Source organism: Nematostella vectensis, chromosome 1 (assembly GCF_932526225.1).
Source record: "Nematostella vectensis chromosome 1, jaNemVect1.1, whole genome shotgun sequence".
NCBI classification, from domain to species: Eukaryota; Metazoa; Cnidaria; class Anthozoa; order Actiniaria; family Edwardsiidae; genus Nematostella; species Nematostella vectensis.
In genome coordinates this window covers 21,218,338-21,241,139 of record NC_064034.1, presented here as the reverse complement: position 1 = coordinate 21,241,139, position 22,802 = coordinate 21,218,338, and the positions used below count along the sequence as shown (strand labels likewise).

The following is a 22,802-nucleotide window of genomic DNA, read 5'->3' as shown; positions in this document are numbered from 1 at the left end:
AATCCATGACATCATTATTACCCGTCATGCCACTTTGTTTTTGGTGCAAGTCCAAGATGGCTCCACTTGTTTGTCCGGAGGAAGTGGACGTGTTCAGAATTCCACATTTACGCATGAAACAGATCATTTCTGACGCTTCTGAAAAGGTAAAAAACAAAATATGACTGTCATGCTACCTTTGGGCGGGAATAAGTTCCTTGGAAAACGCCTCGTTTCAGTGCATTCAGCGGAATCTAGTTTGTTTTGCGCTAGTTGTTTGTTTGTCGTCCTCTATGCTTTTCAATGTATCCCTCTTCCTTTGTAGGAAATAATGCCTAAACTTTAGGTCTTTATCATTGACTTTTATTGCTAGGCTTTTCCAAACAGTTATTTTCCAGAGATTCTATGGTCGCTTAGCTATTTCGATAATCGCTCGATATGTAATGTAAGGTATTTCCACCTATTCTCTTCCACTTTATCTTTGAAATGTATCCGTTTCGTATATGTAATCGTCCGTTTGTTACCTATTCTCGTCAGCTTGTTACCTATTCTAGTCCGCTTGTTACCTATTCTCGTCCGTTTGTTACCTATTCTCGTCCGCTTGTTACCTATTCTAGTCCGCTTGTTACCTATTCTCGTCCGCTTGTTACCCATTCTCGTCCGCTTGTTACATTCTCGTCCGCTTGTTACCTATTCTCGTCCGCTTGTTACCCATTCTCGTCCGCTTGTTACCCATTCTCGTCCGCTTGTTACCCATTCTCGTCCGCTTGTTACCTATTCTAGTCCGCTTGTTACCTATTCTAGTCCGCTTGTTACCCATTCTCGTCCGCTTGTTACCCATTCTCGTCCGCTTGTTACCCATTCTCGTCCGCTTGTTACCCATTCTAGTCCGCTTGTTACCCATTCTCGTCCGCTTGTTACCCATTCTCGTCCGCTTGTTACCCATTCTCGTCCGCTTGTTACCCATTCTAGTCCGCTTGTTACCTATTCTAGTCCGCTTGTTACCCATTCTCGTCCGCTTGTTACCCATTCTCGTCCGCTTGTTACCCATTCTCGTCCGCTTGTTACCCATTCTCGTCCGCTTGTTACCTATTCTAGTCCGCTTGTTACCTATTCTCGTCCGCTTGTTACCCATTCTCGTCCGCTTGTTACATTCTCGTCCGCTTGTTACCTATTCTCGTCCGCTTGTTACCCATTCTCGTCCGCTTGTTACCCATTCTCGTCCGCTTGTTACCCATTCTCGTCCGCTTGTTACCTATTCTAGTCCGCTTGTTACCTATTCTAGTCCGCTTGTTACCCATTCTCGTCCGCTTGTTACCCATTCTCGTCCGCTTGTTACCCATTCTCGTCCGCTTGTTACCCATTCTCGTCCGCTTGTTACCCATTCTCGTCCGCTTGTTACCCATTCTCGTCCGCTTGTTACCCATTCTCGTCCGCTTGTTACCCATTCTAGTCCGCTTGTTACCTATTCTAGTCCGCTTGTTACCCATTCTCGTCTGCTTGTTACCCATTCTCGTCCGCTTGTTACCCATTCTCGTCCGCTTGTTACCCATTCTCGTCCACTTGTTACCCATTCTAGTCCGCTTGTTACCTATTCTCGTCCGCTTGTTACCCATTCTAGTCCGCTTGTTACCTATTCTCGTCCGCTTGTTACCTTTTCTCGTCCGCTTGTTACCTATTCTCGTTTGCTTGTTACCCATTCTAGTCCGCTTGTTACCCATTCTCGTCCGCTTGTTACCCATTCTAGTCCGCTTGTTACCTTTTCTCGTCCGCTTGTTACCTATTCTCGTTCGCTTGTTACCTATTCTCGTCTGCTTGTTACCTATTCCCGTCCGCTTGTTACCTATTCTCGTTTGCTTGTTACCTATTCTCGTCCGCTTGTTACCTATTCTCGTTTGCTTGTTACCTATTCTAGTCCGCTTGTTACCTATTCTCGTCCGCTTGTTACCTATTCTCACCCGCTTGTTACCTATTCTCGTCCGCTTGTTACCTATTCTAGTCCGCTTGTTACCTATTCTCGCCTGCTTGTTACCTATTCTCGTCCGCTTGTTACCTATTCTCGTCCGCTTGTTACCTATTCTCGTCCGCTTGTTACCTATTCTCGTCCGCTTGTTACCTATTCTCGTCCGCTTGTTACCTATTCTCGTCCGCTCGTTACCTATTCTCGTCCGCTCGTTACCTATTCTCGTCCGCTCGTTACTTATTCTCGTCCGCTTGTTACCCATTCTCGTCCGCTTGTTACCTATTCTCGTCCGCTTGTTACCTATTCTCGTCCGCTTGTTACCTATTCTCGTCCGCTTGTTACCTATTCTCGTCCGCTTGTTACCCATTCTCGTCCGCTTGTTACCCACTCTCGTCCGCTTGTTACCCATTCTCGTCCGCTTGTTACCCATTCTCGTCCGCTTGTTACCTATTCTCGTCCGCTTGTTACCTATCCTCGTCCGCTTGTTACCTATTCTCGTCCGCTTGTTACCCATTCTCGTCCGCTTGTTACCCATTCTCGTCCGCTTGTTACCCATTCTCGTCCGCTTGTTACCCATTCTCGTCCGCTTGTTACCTATTCTCGTCCGCTTGTTACCCATTCTCGTCCGCTTGTTACCCATTCTCGTCCGCTTGTTACCTATTATCGTCCGCTTGTTACCCATTCTCGTCCGCTTGTTACCCATTCTCGTCCGCTTGTTACCCATTCTCGTCCGCTTGTTACCCATTCTAGTCCGCTTGTTACCTATTCTAGTCCGCTTGTTACCCATTCTCGTCCGCTTGTTACCTATTCTAGTCCGCTTGTTACCCATTCTCGTCCGCTTGTTACCCATTCTCGTTTGCTTGTTACTCATTCTAGTCCGCTTGTTACCTATTCTAGTCCGCTTGTTACCCATTCTCGTCCGCTTGTTACCCATTCTCGTTCGCTTGTTACCCATTCTAGTCCGCTAGTTACCTATTCTCGTCCGCTTGTTACCCATTCTAGTCCGCTTGTTACCTATTCTAGTCCGCTTGTTACCTATTCTCGTCCGCTTGTTACCCATTCTCGTTTGCTTGTTACCCATTCTAGTCCGCTTGTTACCCATTCTCGTCCGCTTGTTACCTATTCTCGTCCGCTTGTTACCTATTCTCGTCCGCTTGTTACCCATTCTCGTCCATTTGGAAAAATAGCACGGAAAATTTGTTTAATTTAGCTAAAATACTACAGTCAATAATCTCTGATAAATGTATTTTTTAAAAGTTCCATTCAATTGTAATTTAACCTTTATTTGGCTCTGCACCAAGCAATTCAAAACTGACATTACATGTGTGTGTCATGCTGCAAGGCAAAACTTGCAATTGCTCAAATTTGTTTTGAATCGTTCGAGTGGTACTGAGGCTCAAAAAATGAAAGCTAGCATGAAACTGAGGCTGAAACAAAGGCCAAAAAAAAATTCTGGGACACCAACAACAGAATGGCGGATTTGCTGAGCAACTTTCATCACAATTGGTAAATGTTGGAGGTTTTTACAGCATTTTTTGTACTCCTGTAGTGCAAATCAAGTATAATTTTTCATATGTTATTTTATGGTGGGTGAGATAAAAGTTATCTAAGCTAAGCAAAATAATAAACATTTGTAACTAGTAGTAATCATAGATTACTACTGTTTTCGTATGACCATGTAAATCATTTGTAGGTCTATTTGTAGTAATTATACAAGTACATCTGTTACATCGCAATTCGATATAATGGAAAGAGCTCAATTTTTCTAGTCGATGTCTTGAGAATTAGAGAAAATGGTTTTGTACCGGGAGAGAAGGGGAAAATATTTGTTTCACCAATTATTACTATTGTTTCGTAAACTCATTGTTCCACTTTAAAAAAAAGAAAACTTGTTACAAGAGTTAGGAAGTGAGGTCATGTGGCGTGTCAAAAATTTGGCATTTAACTTTGCTTCTCTATGAGAATGTCAAAACAATGGATTTAGAGCGTAATAAATTTAACAGCATATGTCCATACATGATTAATCAACAATTTATTTATTTTGAAATGACAGAACAGTTTTAATTATCGATTCTTTGATTTACATTTATAATAACTCGGATCTTAAAATATAAACTACAACAACAACAATTGGTGAAATGTAAACCGTAAATAGTGTTCTAGTATGGTATTCCTGTGTAAATTTAATGTCATTTCTTCTCATAATGAGTCGCTGCATGATGTTGAGGAACTGTAAGGTGTTCATTGGCCTCTTTTAGAAGAGCTGTACTGTAGATATTTCTGGAGCATTAAAACTGGAATGTGAACAATCCCCAACAATGATGTAGGCTAGTGTTAATTGTAGAAGTAGCTTGATGAAGCAGGAAGTCCTCTACTACATTCGTGTTACCATAGGTAAATTGTATTTCCAAGTCGCTGGTAAGCAACGCTACAAGTAGTTTCTCTTCAGTGGCTTTTGCAAGATCGATTTTGTCCTTTGTACTGTTTATTAGTTGTTGAAAGATGTTGTGAGGCATTGCCAACTTTTGTTTTGTTCTTCGTTGGTTGGTTCCACAACAATTCTTAGCATCCATTGCACCTGACATGTGCTTTGGGCTTGTTTTGCTTTGCAAAAGGGGCATATGATTAAGACTGTTCCAGACTTTGGTTCAATGGGTTTGTGGCACACATTACAGGCTATATGTTTTGTTGCTTTTTGAACTGCTACAATTTTACCTTGAACTTGGTTTATTACTACTGATTGTAACAAATGGCTGTCAACATTTGCCAGAGTATCAAATGATTCACACTCTGTGACTGTGCAAGGATCATTCAATGGAGTGTTCAAGTGTGAGCTTTCATTGCCACTAGTTGTTCCTTTGTAAGATTTCGCAAAGCTGAGAGGGGCATGACAGCTTCTGGATTTTTGGATAGCAGTGGGGAAGCTTGAAAATCCAGCTTGTCAACTGAATTTATTGTTGTGTTTTTTTTTTTTTTGCAATATTATTTCCTTTTGACCAGGCTTTCGTTTCACACCGATTTTTAAAGGTGTACTTGCCTGAGCAAATGCATGCAGCTCGGATTTTCGGCGTTGGTTGAAGCATACTCCGTTTTCAATGGTGTCTTTTGTTTGTACCACAAAGTTGAATTAGTAATAAGTTCTTGCATCTTTCTTGTAATTTCTAAGTGGTGTTGCCTTATAATTGTGCTTTCTTCAGGGTTGATTTCCTGCTTGGGTTCTAGAATATAGGAAAAAATAAATAGTATTTTTGAAATATTTTCAATAATATAATTTAGTATCAGTTTGTGAAATATTGAGTGGGATGGCAAGTACATGTAAATCCGTGTATCAATGGGGGCTAAGGCAAGATATATTTAGTTGTTTATATATTGTGGAGAGTACAAGACATTCCTCCATGGCATAAAGATAACCTTTAACTGCCTAAAGATATTGTATGTTTCTTGTGCTAGTTGATCAAGTCACACCCACATCAGGCCTGCACACAGCCAAACAACTGGGATTTGTGTTGAATTCAGACCCACATCAGGCCAGCCACTCCAAAAACCGATATTTTGGCTCTTCTTAGTATTCTTGACGATGATGATTTCATTAAAGTCAAATTAACCCAAGGGGGTTTCAAACGAAAAACCGTAACGTGCATAAAGCGAAGGTTGTAGTACATACAGATATGGCATTCTTTTCTCAAATAAAAATCTTACATACATTTTTTACACTGCAAACCAAAATATATGCAAAAAATGCTTACCTTTTAGCTTGTGTCGACCAAATAGGCGCTCTGTTGAGCAGCTCGAGTTGCTCGAGTTGAGCCCTCGATGTTTCATACTATCAAAACCAACACTGTGGACACCCTGTGCATTTCTCGATCTCTTGAAAACGAGGCCAGGTATCAAACTTTCAAAGTCTTCACACTCAAAATGAGCTAGCATCAGACACTCGTGGCATACTCGGACAGTCGTAAATCTACGAAACAGTCCCGAATATGTTGCGTTCCTCCTTCATCGGAACGCAAAAAGCTTTAAGAAACATTTTTTGCCTAGCATGTTTCTTGGACTCGATGTGTCACTTCTTGTTCTTCGTAGTTTACAAAATATATATATGTTATTTACCAGCTGGGAGGTCTGTATCGTGAAATACTGTGACCGAGGTATTGAAAATACTGATCGAGGCCAAGGTAAGTATTTTCAAGGCCGAGGTAACAGTATTTCCCGATACAGACCGGCCCTTAGCTGGAAAATAAAAAAATTATTTTTTTCCTCAAAAAAATTTCCAATGTTGTTTACCTTACGGGCTTACGGTTGCACGAGGCGATGTTTCACTTCTAACTTTCGTCGATGTTCGTGAAGAACTTTCAGCAAACTTGAAGCTGGTCGATGTCGAAGTCGAAGTCGATGATTCCAGATAAAATAACAAATAAAATGCAGTTTTTAGTGTGAAGATCTATAACTTCGGGAGTAAAAATCGAGTTTTCGATGGTCATTTTACAAACCAAATCACTATTTCGAGCTTTGGATGTGAGCGGTCCGGTATCACGGGGTCCGGATCGTAGGATACCGGACCTCACAAGAGCCAATCAGAGCGCTCGATTTGATGGATACCGGACCCCGAAAAAAATAATTGATATTATTTTGGTGTGGATGAGAATAGGTTAAATAACTTGTAGGAAATAGAAACAAAAAACATTGTCAATTACTCAAAATAGCTGAACTTAGACAAGGCTTTCTTTAAGTGATTTTAATGTTTCTACCCTTGTGTAATTTAGTAAATTGTATTGCTTTCCTTAAGAGAGCATGACATCACCTAATCAGTACAATTCCTGCTTTATTATAACACAGCATGAGTGGAGGTGCCCTTGTTTGGCTAATCTGTACAATTCCCACTTTATTATAACCCAGGATGAGTGGAGGTGCCTTTGTTTGGTTAATCTGTACAATTCCCGCTTTATTATAACCCAGGATGAGTTGAGGTGCCCTTGTTTGGCTAATCTGTACAATTCCTGCTTTATTATAACCCTGGATGAGTGGAGGTGCCTTTGTTTGGTTAATCTGTACAATTCCCGCTTTATTATAACCCAGGATGAGTGGAGGTGCCTTTGTTTGGTTAATCTGTACAATTCCCGCTTTATTATAACCCTGGATGAGTGGAGGTGCCCTTGTTTGGGTAATCTGTACAATTCCTGCTTTATTATAACCCAGGATGAGTGGAGGTGCCCTTGTTTGGCTAATCTGTACAATTCCCTCTTTATTATAACCCAGGATGAGTGGAGGTGCCCTTGTTTGGCTAATCTGTACAATTCCCGCTTTATTATAACCCAGGATGAGTGGAGGTGCCCTTGTTTGGCTAATCTGTACAATTCCCGCTTTATTATAACCCAGGATGAGTGGAGGTGCCCTTGTTTGGCTAATCTGTACAATTCCCGCTTTATTATAACCCAGGATGAGTGGAGGTGCCCTTGTTTGGGTAATCTGTACAATTCCCGCTTTATTATAACCTAGGATGAGTGGAGGTGCCCTTGTTTGGGTAATCTGTACAATTCCCGCTTTATTATAACCCAGGATGAGTGGAGGTGCCCTTGTTTGGGTAATCTGTACAATTCCCGCTTTATTATAACCCAGGATGAGTGGAGGTGCCCTTGTTTGGCTAATCTGTACAATTCCCGCTTTATTATAACCCAGGATGAGTGGAGGTGCCCTTGTTTGGCTAATCTCTACAATTCCCGCTTTATTATAACCCAGGATGAGTGGAGGTGCCCTTGTTTGGGTAATCTGTACAATTCCTGCTTTATTATAACCCAGGATGAGTGGAGGTGCCCTTGTTTGGGTAATCTGTACAATTCCCGCTTTATTATAACCCAGGATGAGTGGAGGTGCCCTTGTTTGGGTAATCTGTACAATTCCTGCTTTATTATAACCCAGGATGAGTGGAGGTGCCCTTGTTTGGGTAATCTGTACAATTCCCGCTTTATTATAACCTAGGATGAGTGGAGGTGCCCTTGTTTGGGTAATCTGTACAATTCCCGCTTTATTATAACCCAGGATGAGTGGAGGTGCCGTTGTTTGGGTAATCTGTACAATTCCCGCTTTATTATAACCTAGGATGAGTGGAGGTGCCCTTGTTTGGCTAATCTGTACAATTCCCGCTTTATTATAACCCAGGATGAGTGGAGGTGCCCTTGTTTGGCTATAGGGTGTATTTTGTAGGGTGTGTGTTGTGTGACAAAAAAACAATTTCCGACACTATGTCTATTAGTGGCCTACCTTACAATAGCTACTAAAGAAAGCCAAAATCTTTTTCTTTCCACTAAAATGATGTACTTAGATACCTCCGTTACACAACCAATCGTTTTGTCCCGAGGGGCCGCCACTTGATGTAGTCACCGCTGCACTTTTGATGGTGTTCCATGATAAGGAAAAAGGGCACATAACTATTTGTATTAAAAACAAGCAGGTTGATGGCCTTTTGCTAATAACCTCTACTATGCTTGATTTCAGAAAATTAGTGAACAACATTTGACTTTTATTTCAATCATGTAATAGAAAATTAGTGAACAACATTTGACTTTTATTTCAATCATGTAATAGAAAATTAGTGAACAACATTTGACTTTTATTTCAATCATGTAATAGAAAATTAGTAAACATTTGACTTTTATTTCAATCATGTAATCTTTTTTCAGATATCAACAGCAAACTTCAGGGACAGCGGTTCATTAGGAAGACTTCTCTCCAGCTTTTATGATATTTTCCAAGAGCTGAAACATCATGAAGAAGTGGAAAATAGCTGCATTATGCGAACTCTTCAAAGACGGCTCACAGATGATCAGATTCGTGCAATTGTCAAAGACGTCCACAAGCATAGCCATGTCCAGGAGATTCTGGCCTTGATAAGAAAAGGGTTTAAGAAGACAAACAAAAGTAAAACATTACTCACCATGATTAATTATGAAACAAAGTTGAAAAGAGCGATAGATGAGTTTGAGAGGGATATCATTCCCCACATGAAACACGAGGAAGAGGTAAGATATATATATACCCAAAACAAATTCCTGTTAGTATAGTCATCTGCTTGTGAGAATGTTAGAAGTTTCTGTAAGGCAAGACACAGAACAAGCATTTGAAAAGGTTTCTACTATATACCATACTTTCTTGTATATAAGACACCAAATTGTGTCTTAGGATTGTTAAAAAATAATCAGGCCTAGTTTAAAAAAATTAACTACAGAATATATTTGGCATTTTAATGAGGAGCCCTGTGTTCAGATGATCAAATTGGATAACATGCGCTTATTTTTGTCCTCTTTCTTAACACTTGCCTACGCTATGGCAGTGACTCAGTTATTGACTTGTCTAATTTCTAGGTGTTCCAGCCCTTGCTGATGGAGCATTTCACATTTGCAGAACTGAAATCCATCAGAGAGGAAGTTGTTGGTCTTCATAAAGCTTTCTTTGAGGTATACTTTGTGTTATTGTGGGCTATGCAAACAGATTGTTTCAAACATTATATGTTATTCTTTCTACAACTCTTGCACCTGATCTCGCTTTTTGATTGGTTGTTAGCTATGGTAAATCATATACATACCGAGGACATACCTAGGAATTTGTCATTCACACAATCCTTGCAGGTTCACTTGAAGCGAAAGAGACAAAAACCCTTGATTCAAATTTACTTCTCAATCTTTTCTAGTAAATGTATTTTCCATCCTTACAAAAGGGCACTAAAAGTAACAAAGACTGCAGGGTTTAAAAGCTAAATTTTTACAATTTTTGTTTATCTGCGCGTGCTGCAAACATCAGTTACATGCACTAGAAAACATGCCATTTCAAACGAGTGCGGGCTTTTTTGAATTTGTAAAATACTGTTTTCATTGTATTAATTATTTGTCACCTCATGATCAAAATTTACTGCAGAGTCACTTGGTGCTACGCTACTCAAGACAGCATTTTGATCATGAAGTGATGAATATTGTGGTGTATAAGAATACATACCTCCCACTGAAAACTATGGGAAATTTGTTAATACTCCTACCTTTTTCTGGGTTTTCACATAATTTTATGTTTTTAAGGCGGTATGATACTAAAAAAACTACAAGTTTGAAGTTCCTGTGTTTTTAATATTATTGCATGAAATTTGGCAGGAATAATTATTGATAGTGTAGTAGTGTAATGAACCTCAAAAACCTTGAAATTTTTACAATGCTTAGTAATATGAAGGCTTTTTACCAAAGAATGCTGGTTAAAATTATAAGCTTTTTGTTTGTTTACTTGATAATTTTCCATTTATGTCAACTATATAGCAATTTTAGGTTCATTACATAGTTTGAGGTATTAGCAATGAATATCCTTAGTTTGGTTTGTGTTCCAATTATAGTTTCAGAGCTAGAGCTGTTACCGTAAGCATTAAAATCATGTATTTTGGGTGTGGCTTGGTTACCATAGCAACAGTAACTGCCAAAATTGGTATCGAATGATTAGTCTCAATGAGGTTAATGATATGTGAAATAATAAAACTGCTAAGTCTTTTGCTTAAAATTTTTGTTGTCTTGGGTATCATACCCCCTTAAGAGTTTTTGCCAGCTGCCTCTTCTCATCCTAGCAAAATACCAAGCGTAAGAAAACACCCATTTCTATTGCAGGACTTAGGGAAACTGTTGCAATAGTTTAAATGAAGTATATAAACCATTGTGTTTAGATAGTTATTTGGACATTTCTCCTCAATATGCCCTCTTTAAGCCTAGTGCGCACTAGTGACATAACAACATAAGAATGACAGCACAGGAACAAAATTGTTTTCACTCATAATTCACATAATTCTAGCAATAATGCAAAGTTAAAAACACTGAGCATTTCTGTTGTTTTCCCAGACTTTTCTGGTTTTAACATATGCTCTTATTTTTGAGTCAAGGTGCTTTGAGCATCCTAGACTCTACAGGCCTGTAGCCAGGATTTTTCTTGGGGGGGGGGGGGGGGTGAAATCCGAAAAAGTGGACCTAATTCATAGTTTTGTCTACAAATAGCATGTCTATTGAGAACCAAAAGTGGACTTTTTGCAGGTTTTTGCAAGAAATTCTTCCATGTGGGCATTGTCTTAGTACCTGTTTGTTTCAAAATTGTCAACATACTCTTTGCTGATGAGGAGAACTGTGTTAATTATTTGTGCTTATTTTGAAAATAGATTGTCTGATTTTGAAGCAGTTTGTGCATTTTTAAATGTTTGAACATTCTCATGGTTTGAAGCAATTGGCACTTGTTCTAGAGTGCCCTATACTAAGTTTGAAGCAATTTGTAATTTTTAAGAAATGCTAGACTGAGTTTGTGAAGTTTTGAAGAATTGCATGACTGCGTTTGAATCAATAGGTGCATGTTTTGTAGATAGAGAAGGTAGCGACTGAGTTTGCAAAGCAGCGCGTGTATTTTCGAAGAGAGCGTGACTGCATTTGTAGGAACTAGTGCTTGTGCGCGTGACCGAGTTTGAAGCAGTTTGTGTCCTCTGCAGTTCAATTAAGTTGTTAGTTTGTCAGCAAAAAATTACAATGCTAGGAGAGCTTTTTTAGTCCTTTACTTTGAGCTGAGAAGGCCCAAACACATTGCCCCCACTAATTGATCGAATTACGATTTTGCACTTTTCTAGCTTATTTACATTCACAACACACATTGTATAATGGTAGTGCAATTAATTGTGCTGGGTATTTTAGTTTTGAGTACGAAAAGAAAAGGTGAAATTTGACATGTTGTTCAAAGTTTCGAACGATAATACGACACAAATAGTATGACTCTAATTATAGTCCATTTTTAAGCAAAGCTAAAAAAGTCTAGTGGTCCGATTGTCTGTCTATCAATGCGAAATCTTTGCGAAGCACAGGTTCAAGACCAACCTTGACTACATTTTTTCTCATCATTTTTTCTTTCCCTTTTCACTTTCACTTCAAAATTACTAAACAGATTTTCTTATGATAAAATTCACAGACACAGAGACACAGTCAGAACAATGTTTTTATGAGCGATTTTCAAATAGATTTCCAACTCAACATAATCACCAGCTACGCAGGCTAGTTGGCACCTAGACTCGTGTACCCTTTGGGTACCGATTTTGTTATGTTGCTAGTGTGCACCAGGCATTACTGTTTATATTGATTAAAAACAATAAGACACCTAGACATTAATACTTAGCTTGTGTAACATCTAATTTGCTTTGCTTGCTTTCTCAGAATAAAGAAGTGGAAGAGCCTCCCAAACACTTTGATAATAAAAGCACATGCAACGAGCAATTATCAGACAGTGAAAGCACTACAGATAACGACAGTGATAATGTGGTGGCCCAGTCAAATGGCAAACTAAAGGCTAAATCGACCCAAGTCACCCTGATCCACAATCTTCCACCTGAAATACTGAACAAGATATTCAGCTATTTAAATCCTAAAGACTTGTGCCGCACCTCTCAGGTGTGCAAATCCTGGTCGGTTTTTGCCAAAGATGGACAGTTATGGAAACATCTGTATCCTGTTCGCTGGATCTGCAAGAATGATTGGTGTTTTGGAGAAGTGGAGGATACAGATTGCAATTGTAATAAGAAAGTCATTAGCAGATTTCTGGAGTCTGGTGTTGAAGGGCTTCAAATAAGCAGGTGAGTATTTGGTACAATTACAAGTCAAACTGTTAAACAGTAGCAGCAAAAATGTCAGTCTTAGCAAATCACTTTCAAGATCTTCAAACAATCAAATAAAAGCAAGTCCAATACTTTTCAATTCTTTAGTTTATTTTTGAAGAATTCCAAATATGTATTATTATTCATAGCTGTTCAAAATGTTACTAGTCATGTTGCTGTATACTTAATGCATTAGCATAAAGATAACAGTACCCTGGGTTACCAGAGCCTCCAGACTTCTCTCGCCCAGTGACTCTCAGCCAAAATGCCATGACGAGTGAAGCAAGGAGGCTGTGGGCGGGCGAGGAGCTTTTTTCAGTTCCAGAAATACAGATTTTATATTCTGCAGCTGATTGGTCAACGAGATTTTTATAGTAACACAAAACCATATTTGGTCAATATACCCATATTTGGGATTAGCATAAAAAAAGGTTGAAAGTAAAGCTGTTTGATCATGTGTTGTTGGTTTGCTTACACACAAGTACACACGGAGTTCATCGCTAGTTTTGAGCGTTATCAAAGGTCCTTGATTCTCCTTATTGTTTTCGGGCTTGAGCTGCAGGGATCTCGCAGTTTGTACCGAAGGCAAAGTTGAGGGTGTAGCTAAGCATGCCCGCATCGGGGCGAGAACAGTGACTTTCCAAGGCTTTTCCAACCTATCACTCTCGATTGCTCACATGTCCTTGCGTTTGTTGATTTGAATTTTTGCAGTTCTCTATCAATGATTCCTTTACATTCTCCAGAATCCCTCCTTCTTTGTCTTAGAGCCAGTAAACAAATTAAACTTGCCTAAAGAAGTGTTGTTGCAGATATGACATAAATCAGTGCGGGAGAAATTATCCATGGGCCATTAAATAACAAAACTTTGAAAGCTTACAGCTCTCGTGTTGTGTGACTGACGTCATACCCCCAAAACTGGTTTAGGCATGTAATTCGAGACTGGAACTGAAAAAAGCTACTTGCCCGCCCAGAGCCTTCCTGTTCGCTTGTCATGGCATTTTGGCTGAGCATCACTGGACGAGATAAGTTTAGAGGCTCTGGTACCCAGATTACCAAAACAACAGCTACTTGGGACTGAAAAATGTCATCAATATGTAAACTTGCATCCCAAGCATTGTTGGTTTCTAGTTCTTGGAGCAAAATGCAAAATACACCAGAGAGAGCTCCAAATGACTTCTTTAGACCTTTAGCAATACCTATCATACAGTAATCATCTGTACTGACTTGTTTAGACTATTACCAATACTTATCATACACTTATCATTCGTACTGACTTGTTTAGACCTTTAGCAATACTTATCATACACTTATCATCCGTACTGACTTGTTTAGACCTTTAGCAATACTTGTCGTACACTTATCATCCGTACTGACTTGTTTAGACCTTTAGCAATACTTATCATACACTTATCATTCGTACTGACTTGTTTAGACCTTTAGCAATACTTATCATACACTTATCATCCGTACTGACTTGTTTAGACCTTTAGCAATACTTATCGTACACTTATCATCCGTACTGACTTGTTTAGACCTTTAGCAATACTTATCATACACTTATCCCGTACTGACTTGTTTAGACCTTTAGCAATACTTATCGTACACTTATCATCCGTACTGACTTGTTTAGACCTTTAGCAATACTTATCGTACACTTATCATCCGTACTGACTTGTTTAGACCTTTAGCAATACTTATCGTACACTTATCATCCGTACTGACTTGTTTAGACCTTTAGCAATACTTATCGTACACTTATCATCCGTACTGACTTGTTTAGACCTTTAGCAATACTTATCGTACAATTATCATCTGTACTAACTTGTTTAGACCTTTAGCAATACTTATCGTACACTTATCATTCGTACTGACTTGTTTAGACCTTTAGCAATACTTATCGTACACTTATCATTCGTACTGACTTGTTTAGACCTTTAGCAATACTTATCGTACACTTATCATCCGTACTGACTTGTTTAGACCTTTATCAATACTTATCGTACACTTATCATCCGTACTGACTTGTTTAGACCTTTAGCAATACTTATCGTACACTTATCATCCGTACTGACTTCTTTAGACCTTTAGCAATACTTATTGTACACTTATCATCGGTACTGACTTGTTTAGACCTTTAGCAATACTTATTGTACACTTATCATCCGTACTGACTTGTTTGTGCTTGTAGCTCATATGCTGATGCTGATGCAGACATGGATGAGTCGGGTGAGAGTGATGATGACTGTAGTCAGGGTTCTAGTGCACAGATTCAAAGACTTCTTGGCATCACTAACTACCTTCTGCCCCTGGTTGGCAAACATGTACAGACGCTCAAGTTGGCCTGCTGTCCATACCTGTCAAATGGACTGGTAAGCAGCACCACACTAGTATTCTCAATCCTCACTACAGAATATCAATGATATTTCAGCTGGAATCATAATATACTTGGTAAGCAGCACCACACTAGTATTCTCAATCCTCTCTACAGTATATCAATGATATCTCAGCTGGAATTATAATATACTTGGTAAGCAGCACCACATTAGTATTCTCAATCCTCTCTACAGAATATCAATGATATTTAAGCTGGAATTATAATATACTTGTTAAGCAGCACCACACTAGTATTCTCAATCCTCTCTACAGTATATCAATGATATTTCAGCTGGAATTATAATATACTTGGTAAGCAGAACCACACTAGTATTCTCAATCCCCTCTACAGTATATCAATGATATTTCAGCTGGAATTATAATATACTTGGTAAGCAGCACCACACTAGTATTCTCAATCCTCACTACAGAATATCAATGATATCTCAGCTGGAATTATAATATACTTGGTAAGCAGCATCACACTAGTATTCTCAATCCCCTCTACAGAATATCAATGATATCTCAGCTGGAATTGGAATACAGTACACCGAAAACTTAAAATGGACTCTGCCAAATTTTCGTCTTTAATAAGACTTCTTCAGGGTAGACTGAAGAAGGTGAATCATAACAAGCTTATTTACATCAGAATAGTGGCGCGAGACGCAAAAGCATTACAACTGACAAAAACGCGCATTTTCTAATAGCTAATTCATAGCGCGCGCTATGGATAAAAAGAATTTACACATCTCTACGTGGGTTCCTACTACAAAAAAAGTCATCACTATTAAGACCCCGCGGATAGATAGACTTAAGCCGATAAGCCCACTGGCCTTCCCTTTCCCTAAGCTGACCCTCAGAGTTACACTTATCTATGTACCATAACATTATTAAGACCTAAATGATTGTCGCAATGAAAATGTTGATAGATAAGGTCATCCTTAACTCTTTCACTAACCGGTAAACTAGGGTGCTTATTTAACCTACTTTTATGATTATTAAAATGCTTCCTAAAACTATTGATAGTAGACCCTACGTATTGCTTGCTACACATAGAGCAAGTAATCAGATAAACAACAAAATCTGAGTTACAGTCCAAGTCAAAATTAATGACATATTTCTTATTAGTAACTGTACTGCGAAACTCCCGCCCTGTCTTAAGAAAGTTACACACCCTACACCTTTTACCGCCACACTTACCACAACCTCTAACCTGAGTACTATCCTCTTTAAGAGAGGAGTGCACCAACATATCCTTTAAACTCCTAGGTTTCCTATAAGCCACCATAGGTACCCTACCAATAGCACCCCTACATCTACTAGAAGATTCTAGAAATATGAGCTAAAATTACTACTACGTGTTGTGTACTATCACGTTGGTATTAAGTGATTATTTTTTATTGAAAATAGCCGTACAATCGAGAAATATAAACTTAAACGACATGAGCGCCATAGCATAGGGCTGCTCAAGTGCACCAACATATCCTTTAAACTCCTAGGTTTCCTATAAGCTATAAGGTGTATAAGGTGTAGGGTGTTTGGTATTAGAAATGTAGGGGTTTGGTATTAGAAATGGCTAAATTGTTATTCTTATTTACATATTTCCTATACCTGGGTTTGGTATTAGAAATGGCTAAATTGTTATCCTTATTTACATATTTCCTATACCTGGGTTTGGTATTAGAAATGGCTAAATTGTTATTCTTATTTACATATTTCCTATACCTGGGTTTGGTATTAGAAATGGCTAAATTTTTATCCTTATATACATATTTCCTATACCTGGGTTTGGTATTAGAAATGGCTAAATTGTTATTCTTATTTACATATTTCCTATACCTGGGTTTGGTATTAGAAATGCCTAAATTGTTATCCTTATTTACATATTTCCTATACCTGGGTTTGGTATTAGAAATGGCTAAATTGTTATTCTTATATACATATTTCCTATACCTGGGTTTGGTATTAGAAATGGCTAAATTGTTATCCTTATATACATATTTCCTATACCTGGGTTTGGTATTAGAAATGGCTAAATTGCTATCCTTATTAACATATTTCCTATACCTGGGTTTGGTATTACAAATGGCTAAATTGTTATCCTTGTATACATATTCCCTATACCTGGGTTTGGTATTAGAAATGGCTAAATTTTTATCCTTATAACATATTTCCTATACCTGGGTTTGGTATTAGAAATGGCTAAATTGTTATCCTTGTATACATATTCCCTATACCTGGGTTTGGTATTAGAAATGGCTAAATTTTTATCCTTATATACATATTTCCTATACCTGGGTTTGGTATTAGAAATGGCTAAATTGTTATCCTGATATACATATTTCCTATACCTGGGTTTGGTATTAGAAATGGCTAAATTGTTATCCTGATATACATATTTCCTATACCTGGGTTTGGTATTAGAAATGGCTAAATTGTTATCCTTGTATACATATTCCCTATACCTGGGTTTGGTATTAGAAATGGCTAAATTTTTATCCTTATATACATATTTCCTATACCTGGGTTTGGTATTAGAAATGGCTAAATTGTTATCCTTGTATACATATTCTCTATACCTGGGTTTGGTATTAGAAATGGCTAAATTGTTATCCTTATATACATATTTCCTATACCTGGGTTTGGTATTAGAAATGGCTAAATTGTTATCCTGATATACATATTTCATAAAGTGTTGCTCTGGTCTTTTGATTTCATTGTTTGTTGAATCCCATTGCTTCCAGGGCTTTTTTTCACACCTTCTACACATTAGTTTTTCTTACTTGTTACTTTGTTTTTGTCTTACTTTTTTTTACGACTTACCAGGTGTTTAAGATGCTGTCACATTGTCCTAATGTGGAGCGCCTGGACCTGTCGCAGACTGCTGTATCTGACTATGGCTTAAAGGGGTATGATCTAGGTTACCGTTCTGGTACAAGGTTACTGACTCTAGTGATAAGCCTAGTTCGACACTGTGTGAGACTGCTCTTCTATGTTTTAATGTGGTACGATCCCTGTGCCTTACACCTAACCCAAACACTTATCTCTCTCTTACCAACACTCTTTGGCATTTTGGATGGACCATGAGATATTTCAGGGAGGGGATGGCAAAGTTTTCACAGTGGAGGAGATTTGTGCAGACCACCCCCCCCCCCCCAAAAAAAATAAATATATAAAAAACCCTCAAATATGTAAGGTAAGTCCCTTATTTATTAATATTATCAATTCATTTGCTTGTTAGGTTATTCCGGCGTGGTGGGGGGTCCCAACTGAAAACCTTTGATGTCTCCGGGTGCAGTAACCTAACAGACAAGGCCCTAGTGAGCCTGTCTAGTGCCCTTGGTGAGGCCACCTCAAATGCTGACATTGAGGAGGGAAGGTGTGATTGTACGGCAGCATGCAAGTGTTCCAAGGTGGATGAGCAGAATTTGCAAGGGAAGAGGACCCTCCGATATTTGAGCCTATCAGGCTGCTACCAGCTAACAGATGCTGGATTAAGGTACGCCCATCATTCTGTCGGCACATAACCTTGCATAGGGTGTGCATACAATCCCCCTGATGCAAAAAAGTGGGTCATTTCTCTTATTGAAGGATAAACAAATATCCTTTTCCTATATGATGACTACGCATGTGCACCCCCTGTAGCAAATCCTGGGTACTGTCTGTTTTGAGCTTATTACTCTTTGAAAGCATTTTTTCATACTCAGTAACTTGGAAACACAAACCGGTTCATTCATCACAGAGGTTTCTCTTTAAATGGCATAAACTGGCGAAAATGGCAGTACTGGTTTCACTGCATACTTTTTTATCAATTTTTAATTGGAGAAAGCTATTTAAAACCTCCATAAGAAGGACGCACCTTCAATCTTTGGCTTTCCACCAACGTTAACTCCACCTGTTCTGTCTAGTAGACTCATGTGTGCAAATTACTATTCTGGCAAAGTAATTATTACAAGCAAACACATTCTATAAAATTAAGAGAGCATGATATAACCTCTACCCACGCCATCAAATGTTTCATTGATTTTGAAGTGTTGGTGTTTTTTTTGTATGTTTATTGATGATTTACATTCTATTAATGTACAGTATAGATCCTTGTAATTTTTTTATCCTCCTCAATATAATATTATTTAAAGGAATGATCAGCCTTTAAATCTTTTAGAAGGATAGGCAAGCCAGTCTATAGCTAAATAACAAATATATTGGGTGGAGAGTGGGTAAAATAACTCTAAAATTTCAATTCAAACTTGAGGAGAGGGGTGCTTTGTATTACGGTGCTAATAATATACATGTACAAATTTCTCGATTCTGATTGGCTGAGAGCAGTGCGATTTTTATGTAACACCAGTTGTTATACCAGTGCGATTACATTCAAAGTCAAAATCCAAGAAAATTAGCATTTTCTTACATGATAGATACTGTACTCTACATAATTTTAAAAACCTTTTTTGATAAAAACAATTCAATTAGTAAGAAAAAGAGCGAAATGACATGAAAATCGTTAGGATTTGGGTGAGAAAGTTTTCAATTTTCATAAATCGTCATGAGTGCTGTTGACAAATCATGCCAGTTCTGACGAGAGCCTGTGCTGTTTTACCGTGTTTCAAACAAAAACTTCACTTCCCTAATTTGCACATGTATATTGTTAATATATAATCATAAAGTTTTCTCATTCAATTCGGGATAAATTTGCACTTGTGAGTTTTTCAAAAAGCTCAAATTGCACTCGCTGAAGACACCTTGTGTATTTATGATACTTTTTAAAAAACTCACTTTGTGCAAATTAATCCTGAATTGAACTCGAAACTGTATGATTACCTACAGTACATTAACCAGTTCTGTAGCAGTCCTAGTTTCATATCACTCAGCATTTGTTTTTATCTTTTTGCCTCAAATATTGTAGATTTGAACAATCCAAAACTACCTTAATGATACAAAACTATTAACCTTTCCTGGGATATAAAAATAAATCCAGCTTATTCCATCCATAATGGTTTGTTCAGAAAGTATTGTTATTTCCAAGCGATTTTCATAATTGTTGCTAAAATGAGCGGTGTTTACTGCACAGTGAACTGACCCGCGTCTAGAAAGTTAGATAAAAACAATACCTCCTTTACCAAAAATGTCCTAATTTTTATACGAATGCTTAGAAGAAAGAATGTATGTTAATGTGTATGGTTTTTTTTCTGGCTTGATGCGATTTTTTCGATTTACATTGCTTTTAGTTTATCGTGCTTCCTGGAGGTCGTGGGTATAGTCCCATATTGCCCTGCACCCATAGTATGTTTTTGGTTTGACTGCAGATAAAAAACTGCAAAAAGGATTGATTTGATTATCCTGTTCTCAATTAATCATTTTATTCCCAGTAATGTTAATTTTAAACGGTTAATTTTTATTATGTGGGCCTTTTATTTTAGTCATTTGGCTGAATAAAGAACTTCATTTTAAAAACAACCTCCTTGATATTATTTAGCGCTTGATAAAATATTGTTCTATATTAAAATAATTACTGAAACTATGATTGATATATCAATATCCTAGGATGATTAAATAAAACGGCCAAGATTAGCCATAGTTAAATCATTAGCTGGCTAACTAAAAAGTGATATGGGATTGTTAACAAACGGCTTTTTTTAGCTCTTGTGCATGAAAAATTAACAAAATAAATCAAATTCTAGGTCTCACCTTATCCTGTTATCTTCTACATTTTTATTTTGCCATTTTAGTATTTGTGTGGGTTGACGACAGAATTTTTGGGTGATACGGAACTATATCCCCTGCTCAGAACTACTACCACTATGTGCAAACAGAAAATACCAATATATCAATGAAATTTGAAAATGTGTAGTCTTTTCTGTGCATATTATATGCATAGGTAAATTTGTAGTCGTCTTAGAAAAAATCATGAGCATTGGGTCCTCCAAAAAAAAAAAATAGCAATTTTAATATGAAGTGATACGGAACTGGTTATCGCACTGCATACGTATTCAAATCATATTTTTTTTACATTGTTTTATTTATCCCACAGATCACTGGCAAGCAATGGTGGACTTCCCACACTGGAATTCTTGGACTTATCAGGCTGTTTGAATGTTACGGCACAAGGTCTGTGTGACCTTGTATCTGTGTGTCCTTCCCTGGACCATGCCCAGTTCTTTTATTGCGATAACATTGATGCAGGACCATACCCAGATACAGCGAGTGGATGCCAAAATCTTGAATGCACCAACCGAGTGTGCTGCCGTCTAGGAGAGTGAATAATGGGTGTGATGGAAGGAATCAAGTTGTTCATAGATTCTATAAAGTGTAGCTCACATCACATCAAAAGTCAAATGCTTTTAGAATGGACTTTTTTGGCTTTATGCACACAGTCTTTCTTGTCTTCTGCCACTTTTTTCATGTTTTCTAGTTTTCAAACGTTTTCTTTTGTGTCATTTAACAACAAAATGTTAATATTTATGTAGTACCATAAAGAAAATGGCAGGAGAGATCAAGGACATACAAGTTTACTAGTGGTCAATAAGTTGAAGTATATTACACCAAAGTGTATTTCTCACTTTCTACCCCCTGGGATTAAAGTGTCGCCATGTACAGATGAAATGGGAAAATTCACTCAACATGAATGATGCTTTTTCAAGTTTAATATTCAAAATGTTCTAAAAACTTTATTTTATGTTCCAAATCTTTTTTCCCCAAAAGATAGTTATTATAATTGTGTGCATAACAACTGTGAGATTGCCTAATAAGTTTATTGTGAATTTGATATTCTAGCTTAAAGCAAACATGAAGTGTATATGGATAGTGTTATGTTTATGTTAAAAAGGTTATTATTAATAAGTATAAATCAGTAAAATGCATGCTTGTATTGCTGTTGCATTTATTACCATTTACCAGCAAATCTGAAAGACCATGCCAACATATGCTGTGTAGGTACTGTTCCAGGCTGATAAGATGGTCATCTATAAAGTTGGTTCTCGCTAGGTTGAAGTGTAACACAAGTGATATCAGGTCCAATGCACAAATCAAGCAGTTCTCTAACTCTGTGAGAATTGAGAGTCACTTTGTGGTGTGCTTGAATCCTAGGGAAACCCAACCTCAGTAACTAGCACCTCCAAACGATCCCATCAGGGGAGTTGGAATAGATTTTGACAGCAGAATTGTGCAAAATAAAACCACGAAATACTCTATTGTTGTTTTGTTTGTGAAAATCACCACTTCTGTCAGGCATGTAGCTAGTGGCGGGCACAGGGAGTGCATGTAACCCCCCCCCCCCCCCCCCTTTGCTGCTACAAACACAGTTTTTTAATAATTAAAAAAATTGACCAATATATATATTTTTTCAAATAAAATTTTGGTCTACATGCCTTCAATAGATCCTGGCTATGCACCTGCACTGTCTAGTTTAAGATATGCTATGTTTCCATAGAAAACCTGGTCTGACATGCTGTGTTTCCATAGAAAACCTGGTCTGACATGCTGTGTTTCCATAGAAAACCTGGTCTGACATGTTGTGTTTCCATAGAAAACCTGGTCTGACATGCTGTGTTTCCATAGAAAACCTGGTCTGACATGCAGTGTTTCCATAGAAAACCTGGTCTGACATGCTGTGTTTCCATAGAAAACCTGGTCTGACATGCTGTGTTTCCATAGAAAACCTGGTCTGACATGCTGTGTTTCCATAGAAAACCTGGTCTGACATGCTGTGTTTCCATAGAAAACCTGGTCTGACATGCTGTTTCCATAGAAAACTTATGCATAAGCACATGTCAAGACATAGCGGAGGTATTAAAAACTTCAAAAGCAATATATATGATTTTTGCTACATTTATGGCTATAGGTTGGGGGACT

General features: G+C 38.1%; 1 protein-coding gene across 1 annotated transcript; it reads left to right on the top strand.

Annotated features, from left to right (window-relative positions):
* The first annotated feature begins 30 nt into the window (after positions 1-30).
* On the top strand, positions 31-22,139 carry LOC5518247 (F-box/LRR-repeat protein 5). The gene is made up of 8 exons (XM_032362879.2): positions 31-146; positions 8,617-8,955; positions 9,298-9,390; positions 12,145-12,560; positions 14,770-14,950; positions 17,781-17,863; positions 18,196-18,453; positions 20,983-22,139. The coding sequence occupies exons 1-8, from the start codon at positions 57-59 to the stop codon at positions 21,209-21,211; spliced, it is 1,689 nt and encodes a 562-aa protein (XP_032218770.1). The 5' UTR covers positions 31-56; the 3' UTR covers positions 21,212-22,139.
* The last annotated feature ends 663 nt before the right edge of the window (positions 22,140-22,802 follow it).

Bases quoted from the DNA above. Each gene is read 5' to 3' on its own strand.
- LOC5518247 (XM_032362879.2), top strand. From the start codon at position 57: ATGGCTCCACTTGTTTGTCCGGAGGAAGTGGACGTGTTCAGAATTCCA. The intron at 12,561-14,769 runs GTGAGTATTTGG...TTGTGCTTGTAG, and splicing joins GAAGGGCTTCAAATAAGCAG to CTCATATGCTGATGCTGATG. The intron at 18,454-20,982 runs GTACGCCCATCA...TTTATCCCACAG, and splicing joins CTAACAGATGCTGGATTAAG to ATCACTGGCAAGCAATGGTG.